General features: G+C 40.9%; 1 protein-coding gene and 3 non-coding genes across 4 annotated transcripts; 1 reads left to right on the forward strand and 3 right to left on the reverse strand.

Annotated features, from left to right (window-relative positions):
• Positions 1-503: 503 nt before the first annotated feature.
• TRNAN-GUU (transfer RNA asparagine (anticodon GUU)) lies at positions 504-575 on the reverse strand. Its single transcript has one exon. It is a non-coding gene; the product is annotated as a tRNA-Asn (tRNA).
• Positions 576-3,397: 2,822 nt separating this feature from the next.
• On the reverse strand, positions 3,398-3,485 carry TRNAS-UGA (transfer RNA serine (anticodon UGA)). Its single transcript has one exon. It is a non-coding gene; the product is annotated as a tRNA-Ser (tRNA).
• A 906-nt stretch (positions 3,486-4,391) lies between these two features.
• Positions 4,392-4,465, reverse strand: TRNAM-CAU (transfer RNA methionine (anticodon CAU)). The gene has a single exon. It is a non-coding gene; the product is annotated as a tRNA-Met (tRNA).
• Positions 4,466-9,980: 5,515 nt separating this feature from the next.
• LOC149165735 (ubiquitin-conjugating enzyme E2-16 kDa-like) lies at positions 9,981-12,117 on the forward strand. The gene is made up of 5 exons (XM_089429916.1): positions 9,981-10,124; positions 10,228-10,269; positions 10,478-10,532; positions 10,698-11,001; positions 11,190-12,117. The coding sequence occupies exons 1-4, from the start codon at positions 9,981-9,983 to the stop codon at positions 10,778-10,780; spliced, it is 324 nt and encodes a 107-aa protein (XP_089286042.1). The 3' UTR covers positions 10,781-11,001; positions 11,190-12,117.
• The last annotated feature ends 664 nt before the right edge of the window (positions 12,118-12,781 follow it).

Raw genomic sequence — 12,781 nt, forward strand, 5'->3', positions numbered from 1 at the left:
AGCTATGGAACTTAGTCTTCACAAAGGGTCATTTATCGAAAATGATACCCGGTACGTCCGAGAGTAACCAGCATATTTGTGTCTGACCTCCTATAAATCTTCCTCATTATTATATTTAGATCAGGGTTATAGAACGAAAGATTCTTCCAAATCCGAGGGAAAATAGATTGACAGCATGCAGGGATCCAATTCTGACTTCCAGAGAACAAACTTATAGTTCTAACAGCTGGTAACGGGTCGAGTGACTAGTAACGGGTCGAGCAAATAGAGGCCTCTTCACCTTCAGCTCTCGAAATGTCATCACATCAGGAGAACAATGGATTTGTTTCTCCGAACTTTTCAGTATTTCGAAGAGACCGTTGTTTCCATTTTGCCTTTCCCGGACGACCGGGATCCTATCTTGATCCTGTGGCGATTGTGCATTCATATATTATGAACAAGGACAGGTAACGTTTGACTTACTCCTAATGGTAAAAACGAGCTTTATTTTGAATAAAACGGATCTCCCCAAGTAGGATTCGAACCTACGACCAATCAGTTAACAGCCGACCGCTCTACCACTGAGCTACTGAGGAACAACGGAGGGTTCCCATATACGGGCAAGATTCTTGTTCTTTGGACCGACCCATGATCATCAGTGTATAAACGAGAAACTCAATAAGGTTTTTTATCAACTCTTGGACACCCCACCCTAGAGGTATTGACCTATAAATACAATAGGATCTATAATTATTGCTACCATTCAATATTAGGTATTACTTAAAAAAAGAATAATTCGATTATATAGAACCTTGAAATAAAGAGATAACTTTTAGATTTAGATAAAGGAGGATTGGCGGTGAAAATAGCAGTTTACGGGAAAGGCGGAATCGGTAAATCAACAACTAGTTGTAATATCTCAGTCGCTCTAGCAAGACGTGGTCAAAAAGTGTTACAGATTGGGTGTGATCCCAAACACGATAGTACTTTTACTCTTAAAGGATTTCTAATACCTACAATTATAGATACTTTACAATCCAAGGATTATCATTATGAGGATATTTGGCCCGAAGATGTAATTCACAAGGGTTATGGAGGGGTGGATTGTGTGGAAGCAGGGGGTCCACCCGCAGGAGACGGGTGTGGAGGATATGTGGTGGGAGAAACTGTAAAGTTGTTAAAAGAATTAAATGCATTTTACGAATATGATATTATATTATTCGATGTATTAGGTGACGTGGTCTGTGGAGGTTTGTCTTTGTTTCTGTATTTTTGATCTATCCATTGGGACAGTCCGGTTGGTTTTTCGCACCTAGTTTTGGTGTAGCAGCTATTTTCCGTTTTATCCTCTTCTTTCAAGGTTTTCATAATTGGACCTTGAATCCATTTCATATGATGGGAGTTGCCGGAGTATTGGGTGCTGCTCTTCTATGCGCTATTCATGGTGCTACCGTGGAAAATACTTTATTTGAAGATGGTGATGGTGCAAATACGTTCCGTGCTTTTAACCCGACTCAAGCCGAAGAGACTTATTCCATGGTCACTGCTAACCGCTTCTGGTCCCAGATTTTTGGGGTTGCTTTTTCCAATAAACGTTGGTTACATTTCTTCATGTTATTTGTGCCAGTGACCGGTTTATGGATGAGTGCCATTGGAGTAGTTGGTCTAGCTCTAAACTTACGTGCCTATGATTTTGTTTCCCAGGAGATCCGTGCAGCAGAAGATCCTGAATCTGAGACTTTCTACACAAAAAATATTCTCCTGAACGAAGGTATTCGTGCTTGGATGGCGGCTCAAGATCAGCCTCATGAAAACCTTATATTCCCTGAGGAGGTCCTACCCCGTGGAAACGCTCTTTAATGGAACTATAGCTTTAGCTGGTCGTGATCAAGAAACCACTGGTTTCGCTTGGTGGGCCGGTAATGCCCGACTTATCAATTTGTCGGGTAAATTGCTTGGGGCTCACGTGGCTCATGCCGGATTAATTGTATTCTGGGCCGGAGCAATGAACCTATTCGAAGTGGCTCATTTCGTACCGGAAAAACCTATGTATGAACAAGGATTGATTCTGCTTCCCCATCTAGCTACTCTAGGATGGGGAGTCGGTCCTGGTGGGGAAATCGTGGACACTTTTCCATATTTTGTATCTGGGGTACTTCACTTAATTTCTTCTGCGGTTTTAGGTTTTGGTGGTATTTATCATGCACTCATAGGACCCGAAACTTTAGAAGAATCTTTTCCATTCTTTGGCTATGTATGGAAAGATAGAAACAAAATGACCACAATTTTGGGTATTCACCTAATCTTGCTAGGTGTTGGTGCTTTTCTTCCAGTGCTAAAAGCTTTGTATTTTGGAGGTGTATATGATACTTGGGCTCCCGGCGGTGGAGATGTAAGAAAAATTACGAACCCGACACTTAACCCAAGTGCTATATTTGGTTATTTACTGAAATCTCCTTTCGGAGGAGAAGGATGGATCGTTAGCGTGGACAATCTAGAAGATGTAATTGGAGGACATGTATGGTTAGGTTCCATTTGTATCTTCGGTGGTATCTGGCATATCTTAACCAAACCTTTTGCATGGGCTCGCCGTGCATTCGTATGGTCCGGAGAAGCTTATTTGTCCTATAGTTTAGCGGCTCTATCCCTCTTTGGTTTTATTGCTTGTTGTTTTGTTTGGTTCAACAATACCGTTTATCCCAGTGAATTTTATGGGCCCACCGGCCCAGAAGCCTCTCAAGCTCAAGCGTTTACTTTTTTAGTTAGAGACCAACGTCTTGGAGCTAGTGTGGGGTCTGCCCAAGGACCTACTGGTTTAGGTAAATACCTTATGCGTTCTCCGACTGGAGAAATTATCTTTGGAGGGGAAACGATGCGTTTTTGGGATCTCCGTGCTCCTTGGTTGGAACCCCTAAGGGGCCCTAATGGTTTGGATCTGAGCAAGTTGAGAAAAGACATACAGCCTTGGCAGGAACGACGTTCAGCAGAATATATGACTCATGCTCCTTTAGGTTCTTTAAATTCTGTGGGTGGTGTAGCTACCGAAATCAATGCGGTGAATTATGTCTCTCCCCGAAGTTGGTTATCCACCTCCCATTTCGTTCTAGGATTTTTCTTCTTCGTAGGTCATTTGTGGCATGCGGGAAGGGCTCGTGCAGCTGCAGCAGGATTTGAGAAAGGGATTGATCGTGATTTCGAACCTGTCCTTTCCATGACTCCTCTTAACTGAAACAATAGATCAAACCAGATGGAAGAAAAATCGATTCAATTTCATTACATCTATCTCCCATATCGGCGGGATAGGAGTCTTTTCAAATACTCTTTTTCCAACTGGATCCTTGTAGCTCGGCTATATACAGCCGAGCTATTCTCTTTTTTTTTTTTATTGGACCGGTAAATGCAATTGTTGAAAAACAAAAGGAGAGAGAGGGATTCGAACCCTCGATAGTTTTTTTATCTATACCGGTTTTCAAGACCGGAGCCATTAACCACTCGGCCATCTCTCCCGGGGACAACTTCTATTCTACCCCTTCGTATAATCCCTAACTATAAGCATAAAGTCGGGTCGATACCAACTATACCTGTGACATATGATGATTTTTCATCATCTGGAATGGAAAAAAAAGAAACGAATTTCCCTCTCCTCTCACACTCAAATATCAAATTGAAAAAGTTTGAAAGCTCGATCAATTTATGGTCAAATCCTTTCCATAGTGCATTTGATCAGAATTGAAAATTGGGGATCGGATGGTATAGTCTATTCAATCTGTTGGGAGCTTGTAAGATCACAACCATGACTATTGCTTTCCAATCGGCTGTGTTTGCATTAATTGCTATTTCATTTTTACTAGTGATTGGTGTACCTGTTGCACTTGCCTCTCCCGATGGTTGGTCAAGTAGCAAAAATGTTGTATTTTCGGGTGTATCATTATGGATCGGATCAGTCCTTTTTGTAGGTATCCTTAATTCTTTCATATCTTAGATATGTTCTAGATGTTTTAGGTTCACACTCCCTCCCCCTCCTCCCAGAGGGCTTTATAGCTTTTCTGAAGGGCCTTTTACTTCAGGCCCAAGGAGGAGGGGTTTTCCATATCCGTAATTGAATTAATAATTGGACCATTCAAAAATGGTATCTACTTACGAATGGGATTGAACATATATGTATTTTCCATTTCAATTATATGAATATCTATATATTCATATAATTGAAATGCGGGTATGGTTGAATGGTAAAATTTCTCTTTGCCAAGGAGAAGATGCGGGTTCGATCCCCGCTACCCGCCCTTCACATGGAATATGAAAAAGAATAGTTCATGTATTGATCATTTATTTTCCTCACTTATAATTCAATTATAAATTTATAAGTGAGAGAGCAATCCTTTCCGGACCAAAATACTTCGTATGTTCTGGTCTGGCGGAGACAGGATTTGAACCCGTGACCTCAAGGTTATGAGCCTTGCGAGCTACCAGACTACTCTACTCCGCACCATTGATTTATATCATAATCAGAATGGGTACACAAAACAATAATGGGATATAGTACCCCTATCCCTATATAGGGATAGGGGTACTATATCCCATTATCACAAGAAACTTCAATTACTTTTTTCTTTTCCTACCAACTCGATTTTTTTATCCCGGGCAATAAACATGCGTGGGCCATCTCACGGAGTATGTGTCCGGACAATCCAAAGTCTCGATAGTTGGCTCTAGGTCTTCCAGTCGAAGAACAACGTCGATGGAGACGTGTAGGTGCACTATTACGTGGTGAAGATTGCAATTTTCTATGAATTTCCCATTTGTCATCCAATGATGACACTTTGCTTTTTTCCTCCAAAGATTGACGAATTAAATGATATTTCCGTTCCAGTGCTTGTCTCTTCTTCTCTCTCTGAATGAGACTCTTTCTCGCCATAATAGTTCAGTTACCTACCAGGAATCAAAATATAGATCAGATTTTAGATGGAGTAATATTATGTTGATTACTTTTTCTCTGTGGGGTATTGTCATTGTATCAATGACAATACCCCACAGAGAAATTGATGAAGAAGAATTAACCAAATTTACCTGATGTAGAGGCAATTAAAAAAGCTGCATAAGTGAATATATAACCTACGGAAAAGTGAGCTAATCCAACTAATCGTGCTTGAACAATGGAAAGGGCTACTGGCTTGTCTCTCCATCGAACTAAATTAGCTAAAGGCGTGCGTTCATGGGCCCATGCAAGAGTTTCGATCAGTTCCTGCCAATATCCACGCCAGGAAATAAGGAACATAAATCCAGTAGCCCAAACAAGATGCCCGAATAAGAACATCCACGCCCAAACAGATAAACTGTTCATACCAAAAGGATTGTATCCATTAATAAGTTGTGAAGAATTTAACCATAGATAATCTCTTGACCATCCCATTAAATAAGTGGAAGACTCATTAAATTGTGCTACATTACCCTGCCATAATGTTATATGCTTCCAATGCCAATAGAAAGTAACCCATCCAATAGTATTCAACATCCAGAAAACTGCTAAATAAAAAGCATCCCAGGCCGAGATATCGCAAGTACCACCCCGTCCCGGACCATCGCAAGGAAAACTATAACCAAAATCTTTTTTATCTGGCATTAACCTGGAACCACGCGCATCCAAAGCACCTTTAACTAGGATCAATGTAGTTGTATGCAAACCTAGAGCAATAGCATGATGAACCAAAAAGTCTCCAGGACCAATTGTTGAGAACAATGAATTATTATTATCATTAATAGCATTTAACCAACCGGGTAACCATATGCTCTTACCTGCATCGAATGATGGACCACTTGTTGAAGATAGGAGTATATCGAAACCATATAACGTCTTACCATGAGCAGATTGTATCCACTGAGCAAATATGGGCTCGATCAAGATTTGTTTTTCTGGAGTACCGAAAGCAAGCATAACATCATTATGGACATAAAGTCCCAAGGTATGGAAACCTAGTAATAAACTAACCCAACTAAGATGAGATATTATAGCTTCTTTCTGCTCCAACATTCTCGCCAATACATTATCCTTATTCTGTTCTGGATTATAATCCCTAATGAGGAATATAGCTCCATGAGCAAAGGCTCCTGTCATAATGAACCCGGCAATGTATTGATGATGAGTATATAATGCAGCTTGGGTGGTGAAGTCTTGTGCTATGAATGCATAAGGGGGTAAAGAATACATGTGTTGAGCTACCAAGGAAGTTATAACCCCCAAAGAAGCTAAAGCAAGACCCAATTGAAAATGAAGAGAATTATTGATTGTGTTATAAAGACCCTTATGTCCGCGTCCTAATAGGCCTCCTGGAGGAACATGTGCCTCCAAAATATCTTCCATACTGTGACCAATCCCAAAGTTGGTTCTATACATATGACCAGCAATTGAAAAAACAAGTGCAATAGCTAAATGATGATGAGCCATATCAGTCAGCCATAAACTTTGAGTTTGTGGATGGAATCCTCCGAGAAAAGTTAGAATAGCAGTTCCCGCCCCTTGGGAGGTACCGAATAAGTGACTACTAGAATCAGGATTTTGAGCATAGAGATTCCACTGACCTGTGAAAAGTGGTCCTAAACCTTCGGGATGCGGTAATACATCCAAAAAATTATCCCATCTGACGTGCACTCCCCTTGATTCAGGAATAGCGACATGAACTAAATGCCCTGTCCAAGCTAGAGAACTGACTCCGAAGAGTCCTGACAAATGATGATTGAGACGGGATTCGGCATTTTTGAACCATGAAACACTTGGTCTCCATTTAGGTTGTAGATGTAACCTACCCGCTATTAAAAAGATGACAGAAAGAAATAGCAAGAAAAGAGCTCCAGCATAAAGATCTTCGTTAGTGCGTAAGCCAATGGTATACCACCACTGATAAACACCGGAATAAGCAATATTGACCGGACCGGGAGCACCTCCTCGGGTAAAGGCTTCTATAGCTGGTTGACCAAAATAAGGATCCCAAATTGCATGAGCAATGGGTCTTACATGTAAGGGATCGCGTACCCATGCTTCAAAATTGCCTTGCCAAGCCACATGGAACAAATTACCAGAGGTCCACAGAAAGATTATTGCCAACTGACCAAAGTGGGAAGCAAAAATTTTATGATAAAGGCGTTCTTCGGTAATATCATCATGACTCTCAAAGTCATGTGCGGTCGCAATACCGAACCAAATACGACGAGTAGTTGGGTCCTGAGCCAAGCCTTGGCTGAACTTTGGAAATCTTGATGCCATATACTTTTCAAATCCTCCTAGCCTTTATCCTATTGCAATAATTCTTGCCAGGAAGAACGCCCATGTTGTGACGATTCCACCCAGAAGGTAATGAGCTACTCCTACAGCACGTCCCTGTACAATGCTCAAGGCTCTGGGCTGGATAGCAGGAGCAACCTTCAATTTGTTATGGGCCCAAACAATAGATTCAATGAGTTCTTGCCAATACCCACGGCCGCTGAATAAGAACATTAAACTGAAGGCCCAAACAAAATGAGCACCTAAAAATAAAAGACCATATGCAGATAATGAAGAACCATAAGATTGGATCACTTGAGAGGCTTGTGCCCATAGAAAGTCACGGAGCCACCCGTTAATCGTAATGGAACTTTGTGCAAAGTTTCCTCCCGTAATATGAGTTACCACTCCCTGATCACTTATATTACCCCAAACATCGGACTGCATTTTCCAGCTGAAATGGAATATTACTACCGAAATTGCATTGTACATCCAGAATAAACCAAGGAAGACATGATCCCAGTTAGATACTTGACATGTTCCTCCTCTACCAGGTCCATCACAAGGAAAGCGAAAACCCAGATTCGCTTTATCAGGTATTAAACGGGAGCTACGGGCAAATAGAACACCTTTAAGTAGGATTAAAACAGTCACATGGATAGTAAATGCATGAATGTGATGTACCAAAAAATCCGCGGTTCCTAATGGAATTGGTAACAAAGCCACTTTGGAACCTACTGTCACCAAATCACCACCTCCCCAGGTTAAGCTGGTACTCGCTGTTGCACCAGGAGCTGTTGAACCAGGTGCTGAAGCATGAGTGTTTTGTATCCATTGCGCAAAGATAGGTTGTAATTGTATAGCAGTATCTGAGAACATATCTTGAGGACGTCCTAGAGCGCTCATAGTATCATTATGAATATACAGACCAAAACTATGGAAACCTAAGAATATACATACCCAGTTGAGGTGTGATACAATTGCATCACGATGTCTAAGAACGCGATCTAATAAATTGTTGTATTGAGTAGTCGGGTCATAGTCTCTTACCATAAAAATCGCTGCATGTGCAGCAGCGCCAACTATGATAAACCCACCAATCCACATATGATGTGTGAACAGAGAGAGTTGGGTACCATAATCAGTAGCTAGGTATGGGTAGGGAGGCATCGAATACATGTGGTGAGCTACAACAATAGTTAAAGATCCTAACATAGCTAGGTTAACAGCTAGCTGAGCATGCCACGAGGTAGTTAAGATCTCGTAAAGACCTTTATGGCCCTCCCCCGTAAATGGACCTTTATGAGCTTCTAAAAGGTCCTTGAGATTATGGCCAATGCGCCAATTGGTCTTATACATATGACCGGCTATCAGGAAAAGAACTGCAATAGCCAAATGATGATGCGCAGTATCGGTCAACCACAGACCCCCCGTTACTGGATTTAATCCTCCACGAAAAGTCAAAAAGTCTGAATATTCCGACCAATTCAGGGTTAAAAATGGGGTCACTCCCTTAGCAAAACTGGGATAAAGTTGAGCCAAAAGATCGCGATTGAAAATAAATTCATGAGGAAGTGGTATCTCTTTAGGATCCACTCCAGCGTCTACAAGTTGGTTAATGGGTAGAGAGACATGTATTTGGTGTCCTGCCCAAGATAGAGATCCAAGTCCTAGTAACCCTGCTAAATGATGGTTCAACATGGATTCTACTTCCTGGAACCAAGCCAATTTTGGGGCAGCTTTGTGATAATGGAACCAACCAGCAAAAAGCATTAACGCTGCAAAGATCAATGCACCAATTGCAGTGCAGTAAAGTTGTAATTCACTGGTTATTCCAGATGCTCGCCAAATCTGGAAGAACCCAGAGGTTATTTGTATCCCTCGAAAACCTCCACCTACATCCCCATTCAATATTTCTTGGCCTACTATTGGCCAAACTATTTGGGCACTGGGTTTGATGTGAGTGGGATGTATGTATGATTAAGATGCGATTTTATGTTTTGACAGTCCTGTTCAAATCACTTCAAGCTATATTGTATGCTTTATTTTATGGATATATATATTTTTTCATTTATGACCAAGATCTCCTTATTTAGATGCCCAATAGGTTACTAATGTACATGCTCTGTCATGTGGGTATTGTGTTCTATTTTGACTTAGCAAGGGCCGCCCCTTATTTGATTCACTCGTTCTATCTACCAGTGAATCTCTTTGGCTTCTGCTTTCATTATCTTCCTTTGCCTCTGTGTTATGCTGAACTTGTTTTTCAGTTTCTAACCGTCTCCGGATGAGCTGATCATCGATTCATCTTAGCTCTAGTTAGCCTTGGTGCAGCCGATCTTTATCTTATCTGCTACTATGAATCTGTTTAGTCAGACTGCTCAGGATCTCTGCCAATTTGTTGGGCAATATTTGTGCTACGTGCCCTTATGTCTTCATGAAATTGATCAATTTCTCTTTACAACTGCAAAACGGTTTTCCATCTTTGCCAATCCATCACTCATTATTTGCCTCCACAAATCACCTTTGCTCAACAGTCTAACCGGCAAGCACTTATTTTTCTATATCGATGTTAGTAATAGCATCTCCATTTTCACAGCCCCGCAGGTTATTGGGTTTTTGGAAAATTGCGGGGGACTTTGTTGCGAGTTGGGGAAAGGGGTGGTTTGCTTTATGGATTTTTAACTGGATCTGAGCGGAACTGATTCTTTTTTGGTTGTATTTGCTGAAGGAACTCCAGTAAGACATGGCCAGCAAGCGCATTCAAAAAGAACTCCAGGACTTGCAGAGGGATCCCCCCACTTCCTGCAGTGCAGGGCCTGTTGGCGAAGATTTATTTCATTGGCAGGCAACCATAATGGGCCCAACTGAGAGCCCTTACGCCGGAGGGGTTTTCTTTGTTATGATCCACTTTCCTCCAGATTACCCCTTCAAGCCCCGGAGGTTAATTTCCAAACCAAGGTAAGTAAATTTAGAAATTCATTTTCTTATAGCTGCAACGCTTCTCTGCTGAACACAAATTCAAGCTATCAAGAGTAAGCTGTGCTTTTGAATTAGTGTTATTTGGATCACTTATATACAGCTTTATAAATCATTGTTTTCTTAATGTGTATGCCTTCTCTGTAAGATAAAATATTCAAGTTTACTTGAGCCGTTAGACACCCAATAGCAAAATATCACGCTCTTAGATTTGATAAGATTATTATGCACATGGACTGATAACCTATAAGGGTTGGCTCTCAGTTAGATCACATATTTCTTACCCTGGTTTGCTCAGAAACTGCGGGTGGCATTCCAGGTTAGTTGTCGGAATATTTGGTCAGTTTTTATCTATTGTACGCAGAACTAGGGTTGATATGCAGGCAACAGGAGTGATCTTTTTCTTTTGAATTGGTGTCTATACCTAGATTATGATTTTCTCAAGCAATCACAAATGGAATTACACCATGATCGTGCTTTGCAGGTCTTCTCCTGACGATGGCTGGCATAGGGGATGATGCAATGACAGTAAGCAAATTTTATGCCCTCTTTTACGTTGGAAGATAACTGGTGCAATGCGGTCATTTATTCCAAACTCTGCTGTTGTTCACACCAATAGTTTTGGTCCAGGGCAGTACGTCATCAACCTCTAAAGTCTTCTTGTATCCCATGGCAAACAAGGGGTTGAGCCAATGGAATTTCATCAGGCTCCAAACATTGGCTCTGGAATATGGAGTCAACTGATTAATATGGCATATCTCATGTTGAGGATTAAATCTGGCAGATCTGTATGTACATCTGAATCCAATTCCTAGTAACTTGCCTTTTAGGCTTTTCTTTCTTATGGGGCTGTCATATTTTCTACAATCTCTGGTTGCTTTAGGCCTACTTAAATCATTTAGATGACTGTGTGGATGTACATATGATGTTCTATGATTTAGAGAATAATGATGCTATGATCTTTCTGTTTGCATAGGCAACCCTTCTCAGCTCTTGGAGCCTACGTAGATATATGGTTTCCCAAGCTGCTGGGCTCCAAAATACCATTGTCTCTGGGCCAATGACTCAATCATCTTTGCACCAAAGAAAACAGAGGCCAGCACATAGCCTTCATAGGAAAAATGCTCTGTTCCTCCCAAGTACTCTACGAACAAGTTTATCAGATATGGACCTATATATGTTGCACAGCTAAATATGGCTGCAAACAAAGCATTGATTATCATTCCCTTCCAAACAGATGACAGGATGGCCTTTAGCATTGATGGGTTCTGTATATTTGTCTCGACCTTTTGGCAGCACCAGTTGGTTTCAAGTCCTCGATATGACTCTTCAGCAGTATCCTTGCCTGCAACACTTGGTACGTCATCAAGCTCTAAAGTCTTCTTGTATCCCATGGCAAACAAGGGATTGAGCCAATGGAATTTCATCAGGCTCCCTAAGTTCAGCTGATGTACTCTGCCTAAAGCCCATCCTTAAATCCTCCACTTCGTACTATGTAAAGAAGCACTGGAGCTCTCAGCTGGTACTTTTAGTATATGCGAAATTGTTGATGGCACTTCCATGGAATCAACAGACATCAGGGTATAGAGTCTTCGGCAGAATCTTTCGTTTGCAATGTTGAAAACAGAATATCAGTGGACAACCAGATGGATTTTTGTTTTCGTTTCTGTTGTATTCAGATTTAGGCAAGGCAAACAGAAAACTTACTCCACTATATCTCCTGCTATAGCATGAAGAGTTTCTTACTGGGGAGAACACATAGACACATTGCATCATTTGAGTTTGAAAATGCTTAAAATGATTCCCAGATAACTCAAAACAACACACATATTGTGCATCATTCAAGTTTCAAAAGTTGTCTTTCTCTAAAGTTGTCTGTATTTGTTGGAAGAATGTTACGAGTCAGGAGCTTGAGTATATTTTGTATGAACACCAACCTTGTTGCTTAATTAACATCATATTTCCGTACCTGTATTTTTGTAATATTAATCTTTCTGGCGAAAACATTAATTGACCGCTCAATGCTAATTAAATTAAATGCACTTGCCTGTATCAATGACTGAAAGTCTTACAGTTAGCTGGCTTTCTAGATTTCAGGTTATGGGTCTGGATCGAACAGCTACTAGAGAAGGCAGGCTCGAAGGCAGGCTCAACAATTTACATTATAATTCTTTTAAGCATCAGTAGCATCAGCTGCAGTTTCTTGTGTGAAAGATCCACGAGCAGCTGCATATCCATACCGTGCGTTATACCAAACTTACCGCAACGAAAATGGTTACAAGGTGAAAATGACCTATATTTTCTTAACCAAATGCACAATACACATAGGGAAATACTTGACTACGGCAGGTATAGTAAGGAAAACGGTTAGAAGGTGAAAATGACATATATTTTCTTAACGAAATGCACAATACACATTGGGAAATACTTGAACGTGTGAAGGATGAGAAAATGGCGTGCCATTGTAAACTGTAGAAATGGCAATGGTCAAATAGAATTGGAATTATAGCTCAATCCCAGGCCAATAAAGACAATACATTACTCCTTAATCATCGGTTGTTAATTGAA

This window comes from Pinus tabuliformis, chromosome 5_1 (genome assembly GCF_031772625.1).
Source record: "Pinus tabuliformis cultivar Carrire ecotype Pingquan chromosome 5_1, CPIR1, whole genome shotgun sequence".
Taxonomy (NCBI): domain Eukaryota; kingdom Viridiplantae; phylum Streptophyta; class Pinopsida; order Pinales; family Pinaceae; genus Pinus; species Pinus tabuliformis.